Source organism: Anolis carolinensis, chromosome 4 (assembly GCF_035594765.1).
Source record: "Anolis carolinensis isolate JA03-04 chromosome 4, rAnoCar3.1.pri, whole genome shotgun sequence".
Taxonomy (NCBI): Eukaryota; Metazoa; Chordata; class Lepidosauria; order Squamata; family Dactyloidae; genus Anolis; species Anolis carolinensis.
Window position 1 is genome coordinate 246,188,080 of NC_085844.1, and position 26,060 is coordinate 246,214,139.

Genomic DNA, 26,060 nt, shown 5'->3' on the forward strand with positions numbered 1-26,060 from the left:
TTCTACGGATACAGATTTGTCTGGTCTTTCCATTAGAAACTAGGAAACCACATTGACAGCTCAGTTTTTAAAGCCTGTTCTAATTAGATTTGTTGTACACCAGCTTGAGATCCTTGGATATAGGACAGAATAGGAATATCTTGAGAAATAAATGAAACCGAAATAAATTATGGAAATGAGAAGCAAGTGCTGAGTTCTTGGGGGAAATTGTGATATAATGTCACTCGGGCATGAACAAAAGGGGAGTCAGACCAGCGTTTCTGTTTTGGTGTGAACCATAGTTTGCCAGCAACAACAGTTTGCTTTCATTGTGTTTCTTCCTGCAATAGTGATACTAATGTCTCCTCTCTGAAAAAATCATTTGTCAATAATCTTCTTAAATCATGATGCCCAAAACCGAACACAGTGTGAATTCTGATCAAAGAAGAATAAAGTGGGACTATGGCTTCCCTTAATCTAAATAGTGTGCTTCTGTTGGTCAATTGTTTATTAGTGAGTCAACATGTAGAGAAGTCCCCATATATTTCGTTATCACAATTTATGTATGTGTGCAAATCTCTTCTAAGGGGTTTGTTTACCTCCAGTTTGGTAGTAAAACTGAATTACTGTGTTGCAAAATGATGCGTGTCTAAAAAGTGTGGCAATGTTTGGAAAGCTCTACCCGTGACATATAGAGGTTCAAGTCTCCATTTTCCAGTGATGCTCACTCTCTCTTAACTCAAAGATAACAAGGGTTATTTTGTGGATAAAATGATCAGTCATCATATACATTCCCTTGAGGTATTTGGAAGAAGTGTGGATATAAAAATGATGAATTTATCCCCCCTCCCCCCGTTTATTTACTTTAAAACAATACAATCAGCTCTTTCGATCCATCTTAACTAATTGGTGGTAGTATTTTCCAGTTGGATCAGAAGCAGATCTTTTGTAAGGATGACAGATCTCAATTCCAATGGTTTACGTTGCATTTTTGTTGCTGTGAAAGTCACTCCAATTATTTGCTAGGATTGCATTGAAGTTCAGAGGAATGTAGTGGAGCAGTAGATGATAGAAAAACCCTGCTCTGGTCCAGGGTGCATCTACACTGTAGGATTAATGCAGTCTGACACCACTTTAACCGCCATGGTTCAATGCTATAAAATCCTGAGACTTGTAGTTTGATGAGGCACCAGCAGAGAAGGCTAAGGACCTTGAAAAAACAATTAAAGTGGTGTCAAGTTGCATTAATTCTACAGTGCAGCTACACCCCCAGTGAGTCCTTGTGCCCTTATGCCACTGATTAGGAGCAGCACTTCCATCCAAAGCAGGATCTGCATTTATGTCTCTGGAGATCTTATTATTGCAGAATGAATCCCTGTTTGTGAGTATTGCCTCCTGGTCTCCCTCAAGGGTTTGGAAATCCCACTTTGACACAGAACGCTCTAAGAACCATGTCTGGGGTTTACACAGAACTCTCTCTTGGAAACAATAATATTGGCACAAAAACATGTACATCAAGCCCCCCACATTTGCTATGATTAGGACCATAGGACGCCTCTGAAAGTGAAAAACTGCAAATAAAGAAATGTTTTTAATCGGAGGCAACAGATTCCTCTCTAGGAATCTGTTGGGAGAGAGAATTTGAATCAAATCTGCAAAACTCAAACCCACAAATGTGAAGGGACAGAAGTAGAGATAAACCGCTTTTCTCTTGGGAAATGGCAATCAATTGCTAATAAATCAAAGACTAACCAACTCGACAAGCAGAGTGGAGGAAAGTTGCTTTTGTGGACTACAACCCCATGCACCCTGAATCCCATCGTCCGTATATAATTTAGTATCGTAATCCAGATTATCTGCTTTGAATTTAATTATATGGAAGTGTATACAGGACATCAGGATTTACATTGGACTCCAGGACTGAGCATTTCATACCTACTGCTGTCCCAACCAAAGTTCTGTCATGGAAGTTGTAGATTTACCACACCTTCAGTCTTCTCTGTTGGAGCCTCACCAAACTACCAAACTACAATTCCATAGCATTGAGCCATGGCAGTTAAACTAGTGCCAAACTGCATTAATTCTACAGTGTAGATACATTCTTAGATGCAGGAAATGGCTTTGGTTGCCACTTTCACAATTGTGTTCTACAGCTACTGAGATACTTCAGCATATTATTTCTGGCACTACTACTGATTGCAATGCTTGGCTATACCGAACAGCAGCTACTGAAGTTATAGATCATAACCAATATCAAATCCTCAGACTCAACTGAGTTTTGATTATTTATCTTCTCCAATGAGCTGCCTTTGAGTTAGTTAAACATGAAAGTCAAAGATCCCCAATGCGGTGAACTTTCTCAAGGATTCCCCAGATTTCAGCCTGCATTTAGACACCATCTCAGGTTGTCATTTCAGGAAAAGTAAAAGGATTTATTGTCCAGGCAGTGGCCATGCTGGTTGGAGGATTCTGGGAGTTGTAGTCCCTGAAGTTAGCATTACAAAACTATGCTGTCTCCACCTGCCCTGAAGAGCACTATTGTCACAATTCAGCAATTTTGGTAAGCTAAAATGTATTGTTTACCATTTCCACCCAACCATTGTTTGGTGGCTTCTACATCAGTGCAAATGCTGAACCCACTTTGGATATTAGTCTGAAGTTTAACTAATGTGTTGAGGCAATTTCTGGAAATGGACTCAACAGTTTGAGTGTTTTACTTAAATAAAGTTCAGACTTAAACTGAGCATGGATTTATCACTCACTTAAATGCGCTCCATGCAGTCATGTCGGCCACATGACCTTGGAGGTGTCTACGGACAACGCCGGCTCTTTGGCTTAGAAATGGAGATAAGCACCAACCCCCAGAGTCAGACATGACTGGACTTAACGTCAGGGGAAAACCTTTACTTACTAAATGGATTTCAGGGCATCCAGCCTCTAAGAATCAACAAAATCGACCAGCCTTCCCCAATTTGGCACGCTTCAGATATGCCAAACTGGAACTCCCACCATCCCCAGGGAGCATGATTGCTACCATGGTGTCACATATCTGCAGAGTACATGTTGGAAAAGGCTCAAATATATAACATCAGCCAGAAAAACAAACAAAAACAAGACAGGCACTCAGACAAGTATTCCAAACCCCTCTCTCTTTTTCATTTTTTTCTGTCTTTTTGTCTCTCCCTTTCCTATGTCTTCTGAATCCCAACTCCTTGGCCTCAGCTATAAACTCCAGGGCATCTGGAAATCATGGGGCCTCAGGGGGGCCCAATGGCTGGCCTCCACATTCCTCAAGTGCTTCTTGGCTAGAAACACAGCCATTTGCTGCTTCTCTCTGCAGGTGATGGACGTCCCGACTCGCCATGGGAAATAGCTTCCATGCTTAGGGTTGGCTTTGTAAGCCCACAGTTTCTTGAGGCACCAGTTGTCATTGATTTTGTAGCGCTGGTAGATGGCCTCCTCTTGCTTGGGGTTGGCGGCCCGGAGCCAGTCATGGACGGCTTCCACCCCTTCTTGGCACATGATGTCCGGGTAGCGGTGCTCCAGCAGCTGGATCAGGAGAGCGTTGGCCCTGTTGCACCGGAGATTGGCAATCTGGTCCTCCATGCCAAACGGACAGGTGGTGATGACCTCGTCCTTGGTTCTCCGGATCAGGAGCACAGGCCCCTGGTACTTGCAGAGCTGTTCTCCCACGTTGAGGTTGAAATGCTCCTTCACCGTCCGCACCACCAGCTTCTTCCAGCTCTTGGGCATCACATTCAACGCCAAGGGGAGCAAGTCATCAAAAGTGGCATCTAGGATCAAAGCTCCCAACGATGGGTAGGACATGGCTGCCCAGGTGGCGGAATAGCCTCCGAGGGACCATCCGTATACTATAATGTCTTGTATCCTAAAGCCTAGACGTTGGAGGGCGTAACGGATCACCACGTCCACTGCGTTGGCATCATTCTCTGGGTAGGGCTTGCCCGTACTTCCAGCGAAACCAGGGTGGTTCCATCCCAACACGGAGTATCCGGATTTCAGAGGCGTGAAGAGGCAACCCCATTGATAAAAGCTGACGTTCCCCTCGCAACACACCACTAACCAATTCCCGCGTTCTTCCACTTGCCCCTTCTGCTTGGTCCTCCTGTCTATGAACATAGTGTCAATCTTATTCCCATCCCGAGCCACCAGTTTGGCCCGTTTGCCATTATAGTCTCGCAAGAGGCAAGCTTGACCTTTGGCCAAGATGGGCAACAGGGCTTGGTTCAGGATGAACACAGAACCTGGGTACAACAGCCAGCGGCCTAAAGAGTGGGCCATGATGTAGCTGGCGAGGCGGCTGGGCATCTGCTTGATGCTGCTCATGAAGCCCCATCCGGAGTTCCCCTCTCTATATTGTCCTGTGGGGAAGGCCGAGGCCAGCGGATGTGTCCCTGGCGCAGCTTTGACCAGGATCTGGCGGCCGTGGCTTCTCCCAATGGTGACCCCACGGTTAGTAGAATCGGTGTAGTTTCCGGCTTCATCCCAACGGAAGTCCACCGGCCAGTTACCAAATTCAAAGTTGTAACTGGCCATAAAATAGGTTTTGAATATCTGGGCAAGAGCTTTTGGGAAGCAGAAGACACACATGGAGATATGCGATGGTTATTCTCTGTCAGATGCATAAATTATTATTTTTTACAAAAGAGGCAGGGGGATGAGGAACAGTAGCCCCACAACTGATATTTTCTGAACTCTCCAGGGCAGGTTCTTTTTTTTTCTTTTTCTTGCACCCCTTTATTTCATAGCGGCATGATTCTGGCTTTGGAACTCAAACCACAGGGCTCTGGCCATGGTGAACCACTACTTTGAATGCTCACCTTATGACAGTCTGATCCTCAAAGGAAGCGTAACAGACAGTCAGTGAGGTCAGCATCCTTTGTGAGCATTCATCAGAGCCTCTACAACAGAGAGCAGCTGAGCCAACCAATCAGCAGGGCATTCTGATGGGCATTCGCCATGGAAGCATGAAAGGAAACACTCTGAAGTCTAGAATAGCATTCCACCATCTCCGTCTCTGCCTCTGTCTCTGGACCAGGCATGGGCAAACTTCATCCTTCCAGGTGTTTTCGACTCCAACTCCCACAATTCCTAACAGCCTACTGGCCTATTTTATTTGACTCTAGAGAAACACGAATGCCTCCTACACACTTTTTAATAGATTTATTAGATATAGTCCTGGAAAATAATTATTTTAGATTTGACTCCAAATATTATTTACAAATGTGGGGAGTAGCTATGGGAAGTCCCCTCATGCCAGCTGTGGCCAATTTATTTGTATCCCATCTAGAAACAGTTTTCATATATAATCAGAATCCACACCTAACAGATATGTTATACTACGGAAGATACATAGATGATGTATTGATGATTTTTAGTTCTTACGAAAAAGCCCAATTATTTAGTGATTGGATTAACACTATCCACCCAAACATGAAATTCACTAGTACCATAAGTGCTACTAACATCAATTTTTTAGATGTTGTGATACATAAAGACAGAGAAAACTTATATGTAACTAATTACACTAAACCAACAGACAAAAATTCTATTCTACATTTCAAAAGTTTCCATCATCATGCCTTGAAAGCTAATTTACCATATTCCCAACTGTTAAGATTAAAGCGAAATAACAGTAAACAAAAAGATTTTTAAAGGCAGCATATATCTTTAAGAACAAACTCAAAATAAGAGGATACCCAGAGAAAATCCTTAACACTGCATTAGAGAAGACCCATAAAATTAACAGGGATACACTTCTTAAATATCAACCCAAGTCACTATCTAATAGGATTATTTGTCCCCTTACTTTAAATGCACAAACATCTAACATATGGAAAATAATCTTTAAACACTGGCACTTAATACAAGATATCCCAGGTTGTCAATTCAAACCAATCATAGCCCACAAGAGATCAAAAAATTTAAGGGATATATTGATTCACACAGATATAAGAAAATCTAATATAGGTCTACAGAACCCCACCATGGGTAACTTTCGATGTGGGCACTGTGATTTTTGTAAATTTACAAAGAATTTATACATCCTACATTGAACATTAGAGTTAATTTGAACAGCTATACTACTTGTTCTTCAGAAAACGTGATCTATGTCGTTTTTTATCCTTATGAAATGTTATATGTAGGCATGACAACAAGATCTGTAAGGACAAGGATGCAAGAACACAGATCAAGAATCAGAAAAATGAGCGTTGAATCCACATTATATTTACACTTTAAAGACAGCTTTCACTCATGTAATGATCTTAAGTACTTTGTCTTAGAAAAATTTCAAGCCTCTACTAATATGGACATTAGGAATTCCCTACTCCACAGGGAGACTTTCTGGATCCACAAATTAAAGACTTTACCTCCTCTAGGCTTGAATGACAGGTTGGAATTCACCTGTTTTCTTTAATTTCTTTAATTGATGCTTAAGTACTTAAGAAACTACAATACCTCACTAGAATGCTCGCAACCTGAGAAAGAATACTACATGTAAGGATCCTCTGAGGACATGTAAGTTCTAATCCTGATAATATTGAGAGTAATTAACATTAGTTTGGGGTATTTGTAGTATGGTTTATTATTATGATTTTACTACCTATTGTACACTAGATAGTTTTTTTCTTTTTCTTTTTACTTTTACAAGAAGAAATAAGAAGGCAGAGCCTCATCCCAAGTAAACAGTGGGAACATTAAGATGACCTGAAGAAGCATCAAAACTGGCATTGTACCCGGGAAACCAGTCGTAATCACCCCCGGCACCTTAGATCACCTGACCATCCCTGGTACCCACCAACGGAACAAATTCATCACTTAAAATAACAACCGATTTCTCAAACCCTGAAACAGATTGATGAACTACTTTGATTTGGAACTACTCTACATTGGTGTCATCATATACTTGTATTCCAGCTGCACAATTGACTCTACTGTACACTTCAGCATTACTTGAGAAAGTGATCAAGACGTCAGTAAGACTTTGTTTGATTTCTACTCTTTGTTTGTCAAGACTGGAGTTAAAATTTGAGACTGCAATAGTTTTAAAGGAATACTTATGTGAAATGTTACTAAAGTATACATATTTATGTTAAGAACTGTACAAACACAGTTGGATAAAAAACTCCAGCAGCATTTGAGAACATTATCAAGACGTTAAAAATTTTTTTTTGTTGTGTTTCATTTACTTTATGTGTCAAGACTGATAGTAAAACCTGAAACTGCAACAGGTTTATAGGTATACTCATGTGAAGTGTTGCCATATTATACATTTATGGTAAGAGTTATACAATTCCAGTTGCATAATAATATAATTATTGTATACTTAATTTAGAATAGACATTTCTTTTTTGGAACAAATCCTGCAAATAGATTAACATTAGTTGTTGGATATATAACAGGGACAGGGTTATGGTTTATCACTGACTTCATTTAAATCCAGCTCAGACGTAAGTAGGTACGTCACCACAACCCCATTCTTATACAAGTTGGAAACAAGTTGGTGTTACAGATTGGAAAGATTATATTACTATAGAAATACAAAACTTACAAATATAGAACTTATACATTAATTACTTTAAACTATATTATATACAGTAGTTGCACTTATCCAACACTCGCTTCTCCAACGTTCTGGATTATCCAATGCATTTTTGTAGTCAATGTTTTCAATACATCGTGATATTTTGGTGGTAATTCGTAAATACAGTAATTACTACATAGCATTACTGCACATTGAACTACTTTTTCTGACAAATTTGTTATATAACATGATGTTTTGGTGCTTAATTTGTAAAATCATAACCTAATTTGATGTTTAATAGGCTCCTCCTTAATCTCTCCTTGTTATTCAATGTTTTCGCTTATCCAACATTCTGCCAGCCCGTTTATGTTGGATAAGTGAGACTCTACTGTACCATACTTTCCCTTTTTCTGTTTCACTGTGGATTATAGACATCTGTGCATTCAATTTCTATAGCCATGTCTCTATCCCCTGGCCTATTGATTGTCAATAGGATGCACGTAAGTGCATTCTAGCTGCCCTTGCACACTCACAGGAGTGTGCAGGACTACTTACAGTGCAGGACTGATCTTTCTTTGCTAGGTGCATGAGTGCAGTCACAACATGTTTGGCCACACTGTACAGTCAAGCCAAGAAGATGGTGCTGGATCTGCTAACAGCCCTATTGCTGTCACACAAAGAGTAATGGGGGTTACATGAGGAGGTACAGAGTAGCTCTTTATGCAATGTCCAAACTCCCATGAGATGAGGCTGTTAGTTCCTAACTACTATTAGACGCATTGCACAAAAGATTGAATAGAGCAGTGGTTCTCAACCTAGGGTCCGCAGATGCTTTTGGCCTACAACTCCCAGAAATCCCAGCCAGTTTACCAGCTGTTAGGATTTCTGGGAGTTGAAGGCCAAAAACATCTGGGGACCCCAGGTTGAGAACCACTGTAATAGAGAGTGACCATGTAGATAAACCCCATTGATTTAGTGGGAATAGTTTTGGTGGGAGTATGGATTGTATTGAGGCCTGACACCATCTGGTATTGCTTCTTAATCTAGTGACTGCTCTTTATAGGGAATACCATATTTCATTGCATAATAGTTGCACTCCCCCCTCTCATTTTGAAAGGAAAGGGAGGTGCGATTATTATGTGATGACAACTATTATTATGTGGATGCAACTATTACATGGTGAAAGAAGCCCCATTTGAGGGTCTTCTTTCACCGTGTAATAGTAATCAATATGAGGGCGTCTGCTTCCTTTCCCTTTTGGTGCTGTGAGGTTTGCTCAGCACCAAAACAGCAGTCACACCCTTAATTTACATGCTCAGGCTCATGAACTAAGGGTGCAACTATTATGTGGGGAATGGTAAAACTTGGTTTTTGTCATTCTCCAAAGTGGTGTGGCGACTATAATGCAATGGTGACTATTATGCGATGAAATACAGCATCTAACTCCCTTGTTGAAATAGTTCCACTGGCTATCAGTCTGTTTCCTGCCACAATTCAAAGTACTGGTTGTGACTCATACAATTTTATATGGCTTAGTATCTGAAATCTCCCATATGAGTCTTGCAATCTTAGAGGGCTTCTCAATTGTTCCTTCCTCCCAGGCCTATCTGGTGAGGGCTCAAGAAGCAAGAAGAAAGAAGAAGAAAGGCTGGGAGAAAAGTTGACCAAAGAAACATAATAGCACCAAAAGTACTGGATGTTGATGTTGGTGTTGACCCTTTCAGAGTCCTTGCACTATTCACTTTTATTATATGTGTATCGATGTTGAGTTTTACGGTATTTATTTAATGTGCATACTTTATTGCTGTATTGTGTTAACTACTGTTTTAAATCACTGTTTTTATGATGTTATGTTGGGCATGTCCCTGTTGTAAGCCGCCCCGAATCCCTTCGGGGAGATGGTGGCGGGATACAAGAATGAAGTTGTTGCTATTATTATTATTATTATTATTATTATTATTATTATTATTATTATTATTATTCCTTTGTGGCTACTCCCAAGATATGGAACTTATTTCCAAAAGCCCCTTCTCTGCTCTCTTTCCACTATCTTTTCACTTCATCTCTTAATTGGTTGTAACAGGAAGAATTTTAATGGGATGACACTTTGACAACACTTCAAATATGTTTTCAACCATTTTAAATTAAGGATTTTTTTGGATATATATATATATTTGGCTATATTTTTGTACTGTAAACCTCCTTGAAAATGTCTTCCACATCTCCTCTTCTTTCTTCTTCTCTGCTTCTTCCTCTTCCTCTTCTTTTTAGTTTTCCCACTAACCCTGGCACCTCCACAAACAGATGCACAACCAAAGCACACCCTAGTTTTTATTTCTCTCTTTTCCATCTGCAATTAAACCACCAACCTCTCCAGCCTGACTAGAGCTTCCAGGGCAACTCGAATTCCTCTGGTGGCAAATTTCTTCCGTGGGTCGTCTCCACGTTCTTCAGGTGCTTCTTGGCCAAAAACAAAGCAAGCTCCTGCTTCTGGCTGGGCACCAGGTCTTCTCCCACATCCCATGGGAAGGCACAGTTAGGTCCAAGGCTGGCTTTGTAGTTCTCAAGCACCTGGAGGCACCATTTGTCATCAACCTTATAGAAGTGGCGATAGATGAGGGTTTCCACGGGAGGGCTGTCGGCCGAGAGCCAAAAGTACACAGCTTCTTCTTCCCCATCGAGAATATTGGGATAGCGGGAGTGCAACAGCTGCAACAGCAGTTCGTTTGTCCGGTTGGTCCTGGCGATGGGGAGGGAGGTCTTTGGGTCGAACTGGGTGCTGGTGACTTCATCCAGGGTCCTCCGGATCAGCAGCACCGGACCTTGGTACTGGCACAGCATTTCGGCCACGTTGAGGTTGAAGTGCTCTATCACTGTCCGCCACACCAGGCCCTTCCATTTCCCGCCCAACACCTTCATGGCCAAAGGGACCAAGCTGTCGAAGGAGGCATCCAGCACCAAAGCGCCCAGCTCTGGGTAAGCCATGGCTGCCCAGGTGGCAGTGTAGCTCCCCAAGGAGTAGCCATAGATGACAATGTCTGGCAGCGGGAAGTGCAGGCGGCATACGGCGTACTGGAGAACAACGTCCATGGCGTTGATGTCGTTCTGCGGGTAAGGCTTCCCTGTACTTCTTCCAAAGCCAGGGTGGTTCCATCCTAGGATGGAGTAGCCAGCCCTCAGAGGCGTGTAGATGCAGCCCACTTCGTAGAAACTGCCGTTGCCTTCGCAGCATATGACCAACCTCATCCCCTGGTTTTCTGCCGTTTTCTTCCTCCTCCTGTCCACAAACATGGTGTCGATCTCGTTACCATCACGAGCAATCAGTTTGGCTCGTTTCCCATGAAATTCCTCCATCAGAAGCCTCCGACCATGAACTAGTAAAGATAGCGACACTTTGTTCAGAAGGCACACGGAGCCCGGGTAAAGCAGGCAGCGGCCGACAGAGTGGGCCAGCACGTATCTGGCACATTTGCTGGAATTGCGCCGCACCGCTTGGAAGACGCTGCTAGACTTTCTACTATTTGCATCTTCATCTTGTAGGGCTGGGTTTACTTTGTAATTAGGAACGATAGTGCTACTGCTGAAGTATGCTTCGAGAGTACTTTTGCTGCTCACGGGGTCAACCCAACGATACTCCACCGGCCATTTCTTGAATAAACGGCTGTCCTTGATCATTAAGAATCCTCTGATTTTGAAACACATGGGAAGGACCTTTGGTGGTAAGCCCAGAAGTAAGTGGAATTGATTAAAGGAAGAGAGGGGAAAAAAGAGTCTAGGGAGCTGATGTGGGAAAGAAGTCGAGAGCAACGTTCCGTGAATGTTGGAGTCAGAAATGGAGATGGAGCTGTGCCAGAACTCCTTGAGGTTGACTGCTTTCTTTCTATCCTTTGCTGAGGTTGGGAAGCTGGTTTCTGGCAAAAGCTCCTCAAGTGCTTCCTGCCTCAGTCCTCTCTATCCAACCTATCAAGACAAGGGTAATAATAAGCAAGGTCAACCACCCTTTGTGAGCAATGAACCCACTCAAGGCTTGGTTGAGAGGGAATCAGGCTGCTATGGGGACCTCAAAGCTTGAAGATAGTTTATAGCACATTCACTCAGCAGGAAGAGTCGAAATTCAAAAGCGATGGGCCTCAGTTAGGAAGGGTCCTGCCTGGTGAGCTGTGCTAACATCTAATTGAATAGAGAGAGACTCACCAGGGTGAAGACAAGGAAAGGGTTTGGCTTTGAAAGGGTTTGGTCCATTACGGGGTGGCCAAGACTTGCTGGACACTGCTGTATTTCATTCTGGCTCAATGTCCTTTGAAAACTATAACTCTTTTGAGGTGGGGAGTGTTGGGTTTGATAGCAAGAGGGCAAAATCTTACCCTTCTCGGTAGGCTCAGGCAAAAGCAAACTGCTGCAATCTCTCCTAATGTGTTCCTTCTTGCTCATCATTACTGTAAGCCCTCATGGATCAGTCATCCCCATGGACACTACAATTGAGTGACACTACAATTGAAAAGGTAGAGGGGGTCCTGTTTCTTTTAGGGTTTCCTGGGATGGATTAAGCTTTTACCTTTTGTTACTCTTCTCAGAGAAGAGATGGCTCCTTTTTTATAAGAGTTAATATACCTTATTGACTTGAGCATAAGAGATAAGATACAGTAGAAGTTGGCCATAAAATCACAGTAGAGGACCTAAACATTGACCCATGGATGAGTTGACTCAGGTTTTGGGACTGTTTAAGTAACATTTCTAGGCTTATACCTGAGTACAGGCAGTCCCCAAGTTACGAACAAGATATGTTCTGTAGGTTTGTTCTTAAGTTGAAATTGTTTTAAGTTGGAGCAGGTATATATGCTTTGGACAGCATTGTGAAGGGCTAACAACCCTGTGGTGTTTTCCCTCTCTGTACCCCTGTTCAGAAGATTTCACCTCACTTTCTGTCCCTGTGATCATTGATTGTTGAAAAATTTTGCTTGTTTCGGAAACAAGGATTAGTGGAGACTCCTTTTCCCAATGATACCCCTTTCAACAGTGAATTTCGGAGGGGAAGATTGCTCTCATTTCCTGTTGACTTATCCACAGTTCTTAACTATGAGTCATTTGTAAGTTGGATGTTTGTAACGTCCTATCTACATGGTAAATACGTTTGCCAAGAAGGGCCGGGCTGTAGTGAAGCTGGTTAATCACCAGCAGCAATAGATCACTGCCGATCGGAACGTGGCAAGTTCAAAGCACCTGACTGCCAATAGCCTAGCTTACTGTCCACCTAAGCAGTTAGAAAACAGCTGTAGCTGTGAGTAGAGAAATTAGGGACTGCTTTAGCAGGGGGGCCCTGGTGGCGGCGCAGTGTGTTAAAGCGCTGAGCTGCTGAATTTGCAGACCAAAAGGTCCCAGGTTCAAATCCCGGGAGCGGAATGAATGCCCGCTGCTTGCCCCAGCTCCTGCCAACCTAGTTCGAAAACATGCCAATGTGAGTAGATCAATGTTAGTAGACGCTCCGGCAGGAATGTAACGGCGCTCCATGCAGTCATGCCGGCCACATGACCTTGGAGGTGTCTACGGACAATGCTGGCTCTTCGGCTTAGAAATGGGCATGAGCACCAACCCCCAGAGTCGGTCACAACTGGACTTAACATCAGGGAAAAACCTTTACCTTTACCTTAGCAGGGAGGTTACTTTAATTTATAACACTATAAAACTGCCAACAATCAAAGAGCAAGGAGGAAATACTATGATCAAAAAGGCCTCGGTGTCATAGTGGATGAAGCTACAGCTCCCCCTGTGGCCAGAACCAAGCATAACCTCCAGAAGCCGAAGTTGGAAAATGCGGAATTACCTCTGTCTGTCTGTATGTGTGTATGTCTAAAAACAGCATTGAATGTTTGCCTTGTATATGTGCATTGTGATCCTTCCTGAATCCCCTTTGGGGCAAGAAGGGTGGAATATAAATACTGTAAATAAATAAGTGGATCTTGACAACAACCTGATGTTGCTACACTTGTCCCACATTTCACGTGTGAGAAGTTGGAGGGTATGCCAGCAAGGCATTTCTAATGAGTTGGGTTTAAAGCCAGGCATGGGCAAACTGTGGTCCTCCAGGTGTTTTGGACTTCAACTCCCACAATTCTTAACAGCCAGTTGAAGTCCAAAACACCTGGAGGGCCAAAGTTTTCCATGCCAGGTTTAAACAGACAGACCCCCCTGCATATCTCTTCAATGCAGCTTTGTTCTTTGGCAGGAAGGGAAGTGATCCCAGCCGGTGGAGGAAGCGGGTCAACTTTCTCAGATCACTAGGCTCCCACACCTTCCATGTAATTTGACCACAAGGGTTTCACTTTCCTTTCTGACACCAGATCTTTCTAAATAAAGCTTCAGTAAAACCATAGCCTGATACCAGGAGACAGACAAAAGAGCCAGAGGCTCTTTCAAGGCAATAGGGAGAAGATGGTTGCTACCACTGAAGAATGGAGGCATCATCCCTTGTGGCATGCATGAGGACTGATGCCTCCTTCTCTTGCCAGAGTGGAAAGGGAATTCAAAAGAATTACATAATTTCATTGTTAAGTAGCAAAAGTTGATTCCTTTTGATTCCTTTTGATTCCTTGAATAGCAATTTGCAACAGGCTACACTAGCAATAAAAAGAAGGAAAGCAAACAAATCAAAGCAGGAATTGTAGTCTGCCCATCTATTCCAGGATCCTTAGCATATTTTGCACATAATCTGGAACCCCATTTTTCTAACCTGAACAATAGCTCTTATGAGTGTATCTATCTATACCAGGGGTCCCCAAACTAAGGCCCGGGGGCCGGATGTGGCCCTCCGAGGTCATTTACCTGGTCCCCGGCCTCAGTTTTATAATATAATATATTGTATATAATATAATATTGATAATAGTATTATAATGTAATACAATATAACACTAATAATAATACCATATAATAATATTAATTATATATTCTATATTACATATAATATTACTAATAATATTACAGTATAGTGGTATAGTTCAATATAGTAATATATAATGCTAATATTGTACTATGCTAATAATATAATATATTGTATGTACTGTACATATAATTTGTAAGCCACTCTGAGTCCCCTTTGGGGTGAGAAGGGTGTGATACAAATGTAGTAAATAAATGCAGTAAATAAATAATAAATAAATAAATACATTTTAGACTTAGGCTAGCCCAAAGTCTGAAATGACTTGAAGGCACACAACAACAACAACAACAACAACAACAACAACAACCACTCTAATTAACTTGATTATCTCATTGGCCAGAAGCAGGACCACACTTCCCATTGGAATCCTGATAAATGTATGTTGGTTAAAATTGTTTTTATTTTTAAATATTGTATTGTTCTTTCATTGTTGTTGTTGTTGTTGTTGTTGTTTTTGCACTACAAATAAGACATATGCAGTGTGCATCGGAATTTGTAATTTTTTTTCATATGATAATCCAGCCCCTCAACAGTCTGAAGGATTGTGGACCGGCCCTCGGATTAAAAAGTTTGGGGACCCCTGATCTATACTATCAGTGTATCTATACTGTAGAATTAATGCAGTTTGACCCCACTTTAATTGCCCTAACTCAATTCTATTGAAACCTAGGATTTGTAGTTTGCTGAAGCACCAGTCCTCTTTGGCAGAGAAGGCTAAACACTTTGTAAAACTACAACTTCCATGATTCCGCAGCACTGAGTCATAGCTGTTAAAATGGTGTCAAACTGCATTCATTCTATAGTATAGGTCAGGCATGGGCAAACGTCAGCCCTTCAGGTGTTTTGGACTTCATCTCCCACAATTCCTAACAGCCTACTGACTGTTAGGAATTGTGGGAGCTGAAGTCCAAAACACTTGGAGGGCCAAAGTTTGTTTATTCCTGATGTAGATGCACCCGTAGTTACAAGGGTATAATCAACAAATCTTGAGCCCACCATCAGCTGTTAACATTTGCCATCTTGACCACATTATGATGTTCCTTGGCCACACTTGTCCCGGTTTCCATCTGAGCAACGTTGGATGGCATGCGCCCACTATCATGGGACAGCCCAGGCCAGCTTGCGAGATCTTAACCCTATTGGACTCAGTTCACCCTGACTCAATCTGAGACCATCTGCTGCTTAAGGGGAGAAATCTCCCACCCTGATGGCTAATCTTCGCTAATCTCTGCCAATTGGATCTGTGCCCTTGTTCTTCCACTGGTTGGCTGTGAGCTTCAGCCGGAGGCATGGCACGCTTGCCCAGAAAGTGGAACAATGGCAGCCGGTTCCCCCAAAGGCATTGCCCTGGGACACAGAGACAGGTACTGGGCCCAGCAGTCACTAACATGTGCTTTGGAAGCAATGATCCTTGGCATGAAACAAAAGCAATATGGGAATAGAAAGAATTCTATTTTTTTGATGTGTGACCTGTCTCATAGCTCTGAATGGAAGCAGCCAAGTTGTCGTTCTGGGATCAAAACCAATGAGGTTTACAAAGAGAAGGAAGCAACAACTGGGCTTACTGTTGTTTTTTGTCTATTGTTGTGTTTTATATTGCTATTGTTTTTATTCAGGCTTGGCCCCAAGTAAGCCGCCCTGAGTCCCCTTTGGGGAGATAGAGGCGGGGTATAAAAATAAAGTTGTTATTATTATTATTATTATTATTATTATTATTATTATTATTATTATTGTTATTGAATCAGGAACATTGACGGTGGATAGGCTGCTGCCATGGAAAGGGGTGCAATTTCCTTCTTCTGGGATTTTATCACAAGTTGAACGATAATGTGTCTGGACACTTCGATGGTGTATTCTTGTGTGGTAGAATAAGGTTGGACTAGATGGTCCTTGGAATCTCTCCCAATCCTAAGATTTTGTGATTCTATCCCAGCTCCTGAGATTTGAGATCAAAACCCAGCCTCTGTGGTATTATAGGAGGCAGCACCTATGTAATGGCATCAAGCATTGCCATGGGATGCTGGTCGTGAAGTGATTTATAGTTTCCAAATCACTACCTCCCTTAAACTGCTGCAAGCTGGTAAGCAAATGTCTCAGGAGCAAGGAAAATATAGCAGAGTCTTTTCACAGCACAAATATGCTTCAGCTGTCTATCAGCAGAGTCCAACTGCCAGCATCATGGATTCAAGTTTCATCTAAAATATCCAGAGGTTTTAATCTTCACAGTTGCAATATATACAAATGTACACACAGGATTCGCATGTCCCTTTCTGTTTTGTACTTGCAAACAATCAGAGTCACCATAGTCACATACAACACAGGCAGATACTTACACTGAGTCACACAGGAGAGAGAAAGATGGATTTTTTCATCTTCCTGATAGGTCATCAGTAAGGGACCTTGGCTGATGCAACCTCTTTGTAATAAGCCTCACATACTTATGACTCAGCCATTACCACACTCCCTTAGATATTGCATCATGACATTCACAGTCATTACCTAATCAATATTCCAGATGTTCATCAAACAGTATTTTCTCTATAATTAGAAATGCTGGGCCATTTCTATATAACAAGTATGGCAAGTTATATATGAACCACCTTTACATAGAGTATATCATTCAGAGAAAAAAAGGAACACCAAACCTAGTAAATGAGGAACACACACTTATATTTCAAGGCAGCGCTCTCACCCTGAGATTCCTCCCTTTCACCCTGAGAATCAGAAAATAGGAATCAGGCCCCAAGACCTGCTAACGGGCAATGCAAAGATCAAGGACCACTACTGCCCCATAACCTTCCCCAACCAATAAGATCCTGCTGGCTGGGAGAGTTATGGGAACTGTCATTCCAAAAAAGGAAAGTGTCATCGTTGGCCAAGGTGACACTTCTAGAAGATCCAAAAGGCTCTTTGCTCTGTCCTCTACAGCTCCTACATTAACATTTAAACCTGTGGTTTTAAGGAGACTTGTTTCCTTCTCACAGTCTCTGATGTCATAATAATCTCCCCCTTCTTTTCCTTGATCTTCTTTCTCTTCTCCTTCTCTGCCACCTCCCTTTCCTTCTTCTTCTCCTTCTCCTTCATCCCCCTCCCTCTCATTGGCTGAGATACAAGAATTTCAGGGGGGTCAAAAATTTCATCTATTGCAAGAACCACGGGTTCAGAGCCCAGGACGTCAAGCTGCCAAAGGACCAAATGAGACACAAATGAGATGATGTTGTGACTCAGCTAGAACCTCAGAATGACTCTGATGAGGATGATGGGATTCAGGTTCACAATCAGGTTCAAAATGTCCCTCTTGTAGAAGATGAGGAACAGAGAGTGCAAGTTCATTTTCCCATAGCAAGGAATGATGATGATACTGAAACTCGCCAGGTGCAAGTTGACTTGGAAAAGGAGGACCGTTCTCAGTCTGATAATGAGGCTCAGCAAACTAACGAGCAGGCTGACCTTGATGAAACAGATTCCTTAGATCGAGCTAACCGTTTGGAATTCAGGGTTCGGAGGAGTGTAAGAATTGCAAAAAAGAGGGAGGTTAGAGGCCAGAGAAATGCTTTCATGCTTTGCAAAGGATATTAAAGCAATGTGTTTGGAGTCAAACCTTTGTCAAAGCAACTTTCGTTCAACCAAGAAGCAAGCTCTCGTTTTCCTGGATTATCTTGCAGTTTTTGTGTTCATGTTCTTAGGACTTTGTCATGCTCTAATGGGATTTTGTTTATTCCTGGTGATTTCTTGAATTATTCTCTAAGGCTTTATTTTGTAATGATCTTTTGGAACTTTATTTTGCTTTTAAAGAACTTTTTTATCTTCTATCTTCTATTTTCTAATAAACTAAAAAGACTTCAACCTGTGTGCAGTTTGGTGTATACAGCAAGCTGAAGCTAACCTGAGGTGCGACAAAGGTGACAATTCCAGAAGATCCAAAAGGCTCTTTGCTCTGTCCTCTACAGCTCTTACATTAACATTTAAACCTGTGATTTTAGACACTAGTTTCCTTCTCACAGTCTCCGATGTCATAATCATCTCCCCCCTTCTTTTCCTTGTTCTTCTTTCTCTTTTCCTTCTCTGCCACCTCCCTTTCCTTCCTCTTCTCCTTCTCCTTCATCCCCCTTCCCCTCATTGGCTGAAATACAAGAATTTCAGGGTGTCAAGAAATTTCATCTATTGTAAGAACCACGGGTTCGGAGCCCAGCATGTCAAGCTGCCAAAGGACCAAATGAGACACAGATGAGATGAAGGCAAAGAACAGAGGGTTGACTCTCCTTTGGCCAAAAGCGGATGTCAGCAAAGTCTGCACTCCAAAGACTGACATAAGCGCAATTGCAAACATTCAGATTTATTCATAGCAGAGCTTTTCAAAACAAAGAGACTTTGCCGCACCAATTGTTGATTGGTCCACATCAGTGCCGGTTAGGATTCGCTCCTTTATAGGTCCAGGAGCATCATCCATTGTCACTGATTATTGGCTTCAGTGGCAGATAAACATAATAAACTGTCAAATCTGAAATCTAGTGGTATTCAGTATGAGAAAATGTTCCTAAGATAAAATCATGGGAGAAACCTGTGGCTCTTCCTAACGCCATTATATGTCTCTCATGGCATTGTGAAGGGATTAGGGTTGCTCATAAACTAAATGCTGGATCATGTTCTAAAGTGTGAGTGCAACTTATGACAAGTTGGATGAAAAGTCACCTGAAACTGCAGAAAAGGTCACTGTGAGCTTCATCGCTGGTGCTTATGGGACCAAGGACTTCAATTTGGGGTCCTGGTGTTTTGACAACAGGGAAACAAAGGGATTTGGGTGAGAAATGTTTCAATTAGATAACTCTGAAACCGCCATGACATCAGCTATAAGCAAGCATGGGCAAACTTCGGCCCTCCGGGTGTTTTGGACTTCAACTCCCACAATTCCTAACAGCCGGTAGGCTGTTAGGAATTGTGGGAGTTGAAGTCCAAAACACCCAGAGGGCCGAAGTTTGCCCGTGCCTGAGTTATTATGAGTCTCTACTGACCTAGAAAGGTGTCCTTTTGTTCTTGAAATTTGTCTATATCCAAATCTATTTCCCAAATTTTCAATAAAAGCATTTCAATAAAGTTCCTCTATATCCAAACCTGTATCTAAAGATCTCGATGGAGGCTACCTTAAAAGCATTTTAATAAGATTTCTCTATATCCAAAGATTTCAAGGTGGAAAAAAAAATTAAAATCATTTTTAAAAAATACAACAACAGAGCAATATTAATTTAACTGGTTGGAACAAGTACAGCCAAATTGGGATGAACTCGAATTGGGATGAACTCAATCAGGGCCCAGGCATCTTCCAGGGCTGAAATTTGCAAAGCAAACAAGAGTATGCAGAGATGGCTAATCCATAGCGCCTTCCTTTGCCATCTTGCAAAACTCCCCCTGGAATTTAATTTCCTATGAAATTAATTCATGCTTATAGCAGGCTTTGCCATTCACCCGGGCATACACTCTTTGGATGCTGGGGCTCATGTTTAAATAAATGCATGGATTACGGAACAAAGGAGGGTGGGAGAGGATTTAAACTAAAGGGGCTTGAGCCCTCCTTGGAATAATCTGGCAAAACTGGACCACCAAGGCTTCCATGTGATTTAGCATCTTCAGACGTTATCCATCAGAAGCAATTATGGCCAAACATCTAAGGAATACTTGTATTAAGACAGCAACTTCTTGACCTTTCCCAGGAATAATAGAGTTTGCCTGCAATCTCTATTATACTTGGGAGTAAGCTCATTGAACACATCGAGTACATTTAAATTATATGTATGAAGTGTGGGCCCCTGGTGGCACAGTGTGTTAAAGCGCTGAGTTGCTGAACTTGCGGACCAAAAAGTCCCAGGTTCAAATCCCGGGAGCTGGGTGAGCGCCCACTGTTAGCCCCAGCTTCTGCCAACCTAGCAGTTCGAAAACATGCAAATGTGAGTAGATCAATAGGTACCACTCTGGAGGGAAGGTAATGGCGCTCCATGCAGTCATGCCAGCCACATGACCTTGGAGGTGTCTACAGACAATGCCGGCTCTTCGGCTTAGAAATGGAGATGAACACCAACCCCCAGAGTGGGTAATGACTGAACTTAAAGTCAGGGGAAACCTTTACCTTTACCTATGAAGTATACTTGAAACATATCTGAATTTCATGCTTAGACGTGGGTCCCCAACTTCAAGGTATCTATCTCATTATGGACTTAAAGGCAACAACAGGTATCCCAAAACCCAAAATACTTCTGGTCCCAAACAATCCATCCCAGGGATGTTATTTACCAGCATTACGGTTTGCACTGTGCTTGTCACATTCTTCAAATATAAGAATAATAGATGGGGAAAATAATTTGCTTTCATTCTGCAAAGAACTACAAGTAGGCAAAATTTAATACCAACCTTCCTCCAATGCTGTGCCCTGCCAGAGCAGTTCTGAGGTTCCTGGATGCATCCACACTGTAGAATTACTCCAGTTTGACACCAACCAGTTAAATCAATATTGCTCTGTTATTGTATTTTTTTTAAATGATTTTAATTTTTTCCCCACCTTGAAATCTTTGGATATCTTATTGAAGTGCTTTTAAGGAAACCTCCATTGAGATCTTTAGATATAGGTTTGGATATAGGGGAACATTATTGAAATGCTTTTATTGTATTCCCCCTTGAAAATTTGGGATATAGATTTGGATACAGACAAAATAAAATGTCTCAATTTATTATTTATTTTTATTTACATAATTTCTACCCCGCCTTTCTCACCCGAGGGAACTCAAGGCGGCTTACAATAATAGGCAAAAATTCAGTGCCTGACACAATACATTTCCGATAAATCAATAACACAACATAGTAAAACACATAATAGAAAAGTTAAAAAATATATCCAAGTTAAAAACCATTCATCTATGGAATAATGGGAGTTGTAGCTTTGCAAGATCTCTTCTGCCAAAGAGTGCTGGTGCCTCACCAAACTAGAGACTAATATCCCATTGCAGTGAGCCATGGCAGTTAAAGTGGTGTTAAACCACATTAATTGTTCAGTGTAGATGCATCCTCTGTCTAAGCAAACATCTTGGAAAGAATATACCATGTTTCCCCGAAAATAAGACAGTGTCTTATATTATTTTTTGCTCCCAAAGATATGCTAGGTCTTATTTTCAGGGGATGTCTTATTTTCCATTTACTGTTGAACAAAAAAAAAGAACATTTATTATATACTGTACAGTAGTTGTCATCACAAATCAACATAACCAAACCAGACAAACTGTGACTCCTGTCAATAATTTCTTGTTACTACCATTATTTCCATGTACAACTGGTATGTACATTTACCAATCCTGCATGCTCTGGTGTTGTTTGGCGGGTGCCGGGCATGCTTACAAACAAAAACTTTGCTAGGTCTTACTTTCAGGGGAGGCCTTATATTTAGCAATTCAGCAAAACCTCTGCTAGGTCTTATTTTTTGGGGATGTCTTATTTTCGGGAAAACAGGGTAGGTCCAATTTCTTCTAGTATCTTGCCATTTCCCCCTATTGTTTCTCCAGTAAGAATGAGATGTGTTTGCACAGGAGGAAGCTGGCATCTTGGAAGGAATGAAGTTCCAATTTCTCCCAGTAACCTACTATTTTGTTTCACCAGTAACCTCTGAGGATGCCTACCATAGATGTGGGTGAAATGTCAGGAGAGAATACTTCTGGAACATGGCCATACAGCCCGGAAAACACACAACAATGCTGTCACCAGTAAGACTTGTATTGCCTAGATGCTTGTGCTGGGCTGCATCCAATGTGACCCCTGCTTGCCCCACGTCTTTCCACAAACCCTTGCAGCTGAGCCTCCGATCCAGGCAGGGCTTATTAATGTGACTTCTAATCCCCTAATGACCCCCTAATTGCTCAGACATATGGAAGCTCCTTCTCCCCCATCCCCTCTCTGTCCCAACCCAGGAAAATCTTTGGCTTTGACAAGGCTGCCTTTGAACTGAAGCAAGCTCCTGGCCTCATCTCCCTTCTTCAGTGGGAGTCCATTAGAAATATCCAATTACGCCCCCACTTTCCAGCGCTCCTTCCCCTCATCCCTCTGCCCCATTCCCCCTCCTTCCTTCCTTCCTCTCCCACTCATCTGTTTCTGACATGGATTTAAAGGCAGGCAAGAGAAAAATACCAAGGAAAGCTTGCCAGCTCTGCCAACATTTCTGCTCCCCAGTTTGCAGGGCTGCAGAAGCTTGTGTGTGGAATACTGCAAACTGGCAAATAGAGATTCAGAATAGAGATTATTTTCCCCCAACCACCATGTAGTGATGCTTAGGACTTTGGCTCCCATGATTCCTTGCTGTTGGCTGTATAACCTGGGACTGATGGGAACTGCAGTTCAGACCATTTGCTGAGCATCATAAAATCTCTAAAGGAGCCAGCTGTGTTCCATTGAAAGCAAGGCCGGGCAACTGTGTATGGCTGGGGATTGTATTTGACTTCTAGGAGATTTTGAGGGCTCAGACTCTATCTATCTATCTATCTATCTATCTATCTATCTATCTATCTATCTATCTATCTATCTATCTATTTCCAGTATTTATATTCCGCCCTTCTCACCCCGAAGGGGACTCAGGGCGGATCACATTACACATATAAGGCAAACATTCAGTGCCTTAACATAGAACAGAGACAGAGACAAACGCAGGCTCTGAGCTGGCCTCGAACGCATGACCTTTTGGTCAGAGTGATTTGTTGCAGCTGGCTGCAGCTGGCTGCTCACCAGCCTGCGCCACAGCCCAGGCTTCTCTACTCTACTACTGGAACCCCCGGTGGCGCAGTGGATTAAATCCTTGTGCTGACAGGACCGATGACTTGAAGGTTGGGTTGCTGATGTGAAGGTTGCCAATTCAAATCCAGCCCGGGGAGAGCTCCCTCTATCAGCTCCAGCTCCATGCAGGGACATGAGAGAAGCCTCCCGCAAGGAGGATAAAAGCATCAAAACATCCAGGCGTCCCCTGGGCAACGTCCTTGCAGATGGCCAATTCTCTCACACCAGAAGCGACTTGCAGTTTTTCAAGTCACTCCTGATACGAAAAAAACTACTACTTGCACCCCATTGCAAGGATGCCTCTCAGGGCAGTGAGGGCATTTTCGCCATGCTTTTAGATCCAGGAGGGGACTTTTCTCAAAACAAGATGTGACCAGAAATTAATACGGGAAATATTATTATTCAGAAGGAGCACATAAATGAGAAAAGGCTCTAACAGTTTGCTGTTGCCAGACTGCACAGGGAAGGGCTAAGTTACGCCTAGCTACTCCTAACTTTGTGGACCACAACCTATTTTTGCACCTTGAACTTTGGAGCCTCCGGTGGCCTAGGGGATAAAAGCCTTGTGACTTTAAGGTTGGGTTGCTGACCTGAAGACTGCCAGGTTCGAATCCCACCCGGGGAGAGCGCAGATGAGCTCCCTCTATCAGCTCCAGCTCCATGCGGGGACATGAGAGAAGCCTCCCATAAGGATGGTAAAACATCAAAAAAAACATCCAGGCGTCCCCTGGGCAACGTCCTTGCAGACGGCCAATTCTCTCACTCCAAAAGCAACTCAGGTTGCCCCTGACACAAAAAAACCCCTTGAACTTCATTTCAAGAAATTGAAATAAGCTGAGAACAAAGGGAGCAAAGTGGGAGAAGAAGAGAAAAACCAGAATAATCACGACGCAGTTGAAAAAGTGGACTGACAGAGGATTAATAATGACTGGGACATTTGGAGGGTATAAAATCGATATCTAATGTTGCCCCATGGTGGCGCAGTGAGTTAAATCGCTGAGCTGCTGAACTTGCTGACCGAAAGGTTGGCGGTTTGAATCTGGGAAGCGGAGTGAGCTCCCGCTACTAGCCCCAACTTCTGCCAACCTTGCAAATGTGAGTAGAGCAATATATACCGCTCCAGCAGGAAGGTAACAGCGCTCCATGCAGTCATGCCGGCCACATGACCTTGGAGACGTCTATAAACAACGACTGCTCTTTGGCTTAGAAATGGAGATGAGCACCAACTCCCAGAGTCGGACATGATTAGACTTAATGACAGAGAAAACCTTTACCTTTACCTAAGGCTGCATCTATACTGCAGAATTACTACAGTTTGGCACCACTTTAACTCCCATAGCCCACTCTTGTGGAATCCCAGGAGTTGTAGTTTAGTGAGAGACCAGTATTCATTGGCAGAGAAGGCTAAGCTACAACTTCTGCGATTCTGTACCATGAAGCCATGATATGGCATTAATTCTACACAGTGTAGCTGTACTCTTAGCTCATATCTTACATTTTTGTCTCTTCTGCCTTGTATTTTGAACTCTTGCAAAAGCCACTCCAGGCAACCACCAGGAGGGTTCCAGGCCAGATTGTGGCCTCTTTGAGGGATCTTTGACTAATGCCAGCTCCAGATGGCCCTTAAAGCCCAGGCATTCTTTCCCCCTTAAAGCAATCCTGAGTACAGGCTGTTGCAGGATCTGGAGGAAGATCCCCTCCACCTCCCCTTTTAATCTGCACAGGTCAGAAAAAGGATGAGAGAGGGTCCTCCACCTGCCATAACCTTTTGCCAGTTGGCTCCGAAAGCTGGATTACATTTGGAGTTCAGCAGGAGACACTCCAATGAGTTCCCAGCCTAGAGAAACAGTTTTACACCACTCTTTCGAGGCTTTCAGGATCCAACTTTAGGGTTGTATGGGTTGATTGTGCTTTGGAGTTCATGAGCTGTATGGCAATCTATATATATAAAAATGTTGTCGAGTAAACAACAAAACTACTGAACCAAATTACACCAAATTTGGCCACAAAAGACATAGTCATCCAAAATATGTCTTTCAATTAAAAAAAAAAACCTAGAAAAATAGTCCAAATGACAGAGGGTGAGGAAGAGCCTTTCTCCCCCTAACTGCAAGTTAGAAAGGTAGGCTCTGCTGCCTTTAGCCCCTCCCCCCGGCCTGCTGCCTTTAGGCCCCACCCCCTTTGTGTCCTAGCAACCCCTACTCCAGAAAACGGCCAGGCTTTGAGGCTGCAAGGCTATTCCACCTGGCCAACAAATAATTCCCATAAGCCACAGCAATGCGTGGCCGGGCAAAGCTAGTGATATATATATGTGTGAATACACAGTTGAACCACACACTCATGGGCAACAAGGAACAACGTGCTTTCTGAGTGAAAACACTCCAAAGCCCCAGTCCCCTAACATAGCAGTAACTTAAGATTTCATTATACAAATACAGTTTAGGCATCCCAAGAGAAGACGAAGGCAAAGTGATGGAGGGAATGTGACCAAAATATGGAAGTTCCTACTGAGAGCAAAAGGGGCCCTAAATGCACTAAAGACATCAGATCCCATCTGATCTTGGAAGCTAAGCAAGGTCATTTCTGGTTAGTATTGTTGTGACTCAGCTGGAACCTCAGATTGACTCTGATGAGCATAATGGGATTCAGGTTCAACATCAGGTTCAAAATGTCCCTGTTGTAGAAGATGAGAAACAAAGAGTGCAAGTTCATTTTCCCATAGCAAGGAATGATGTTGCTGATACTGAAACTAGCCAGGTGCAAATTGACTTGGAAAAGGAGGACAGTTCTCAGTCTGAT

The 26,060-nt window shown here is 42.6% G+C and overlaps 2 protein-coding genes and 1 long non-coding RNA gene across 3 annotated transcripts; 1 reads left to right on the top strand and 2 right to left on the bottom strand.

Annotated features, from left to right (window-relative positions):
* Positions 1-3,111: 3,111 nt before the first annotated feature.
* Positions 3,112-4,868, bottom strand: LOC100558147 (protein ABHD16B). The gene has a single exon (XM_003220693.4). The coding sequence runs from the start codon at positions 4,588-4,590 to the stop codon at positions 3,202-3,204; it is 1,389 nt and encodes a 462-aa protein (XP_003220741.1). The 5' UTR covers positions 4,591-4,868; the 3' UTR covers positions 3,112-3,201.
* A 35-nt stretch (positions 4,869-4,903) lies between these two features.
* Positions 4,904-7,165, top strand: LOC107982831 (uncharacterized). The gene is made up of 2 exons (XR_001730272.2): positions 4,904-6,519; positions 6,656-7,165. It is a non-coding gene; the product is annotated as an uncharacterized LOC107982831 (long non-coding RNA).
* Positions 7,166-9,838: 2,673 nt separating this feature from the next.
* Positions 9,839-12,057, bottom strand: LOC100558343 (protein ABHD16B-like). The gene has a single exon (XM_003220694.4). It carries the CDS (start codon positions 11,225-11,227, stop codon positions 9,908-9,910), a length of 1,320 nt encoding a protein of 439 aa, XP_003220742.2. The 5' UTR covers positions 11,228-12,057; the 3' UTR covers positions 9,839-9,907.
* Between the last annotated feature and the right edge of the window lie 14,003 nt (positions 12,058-26,060).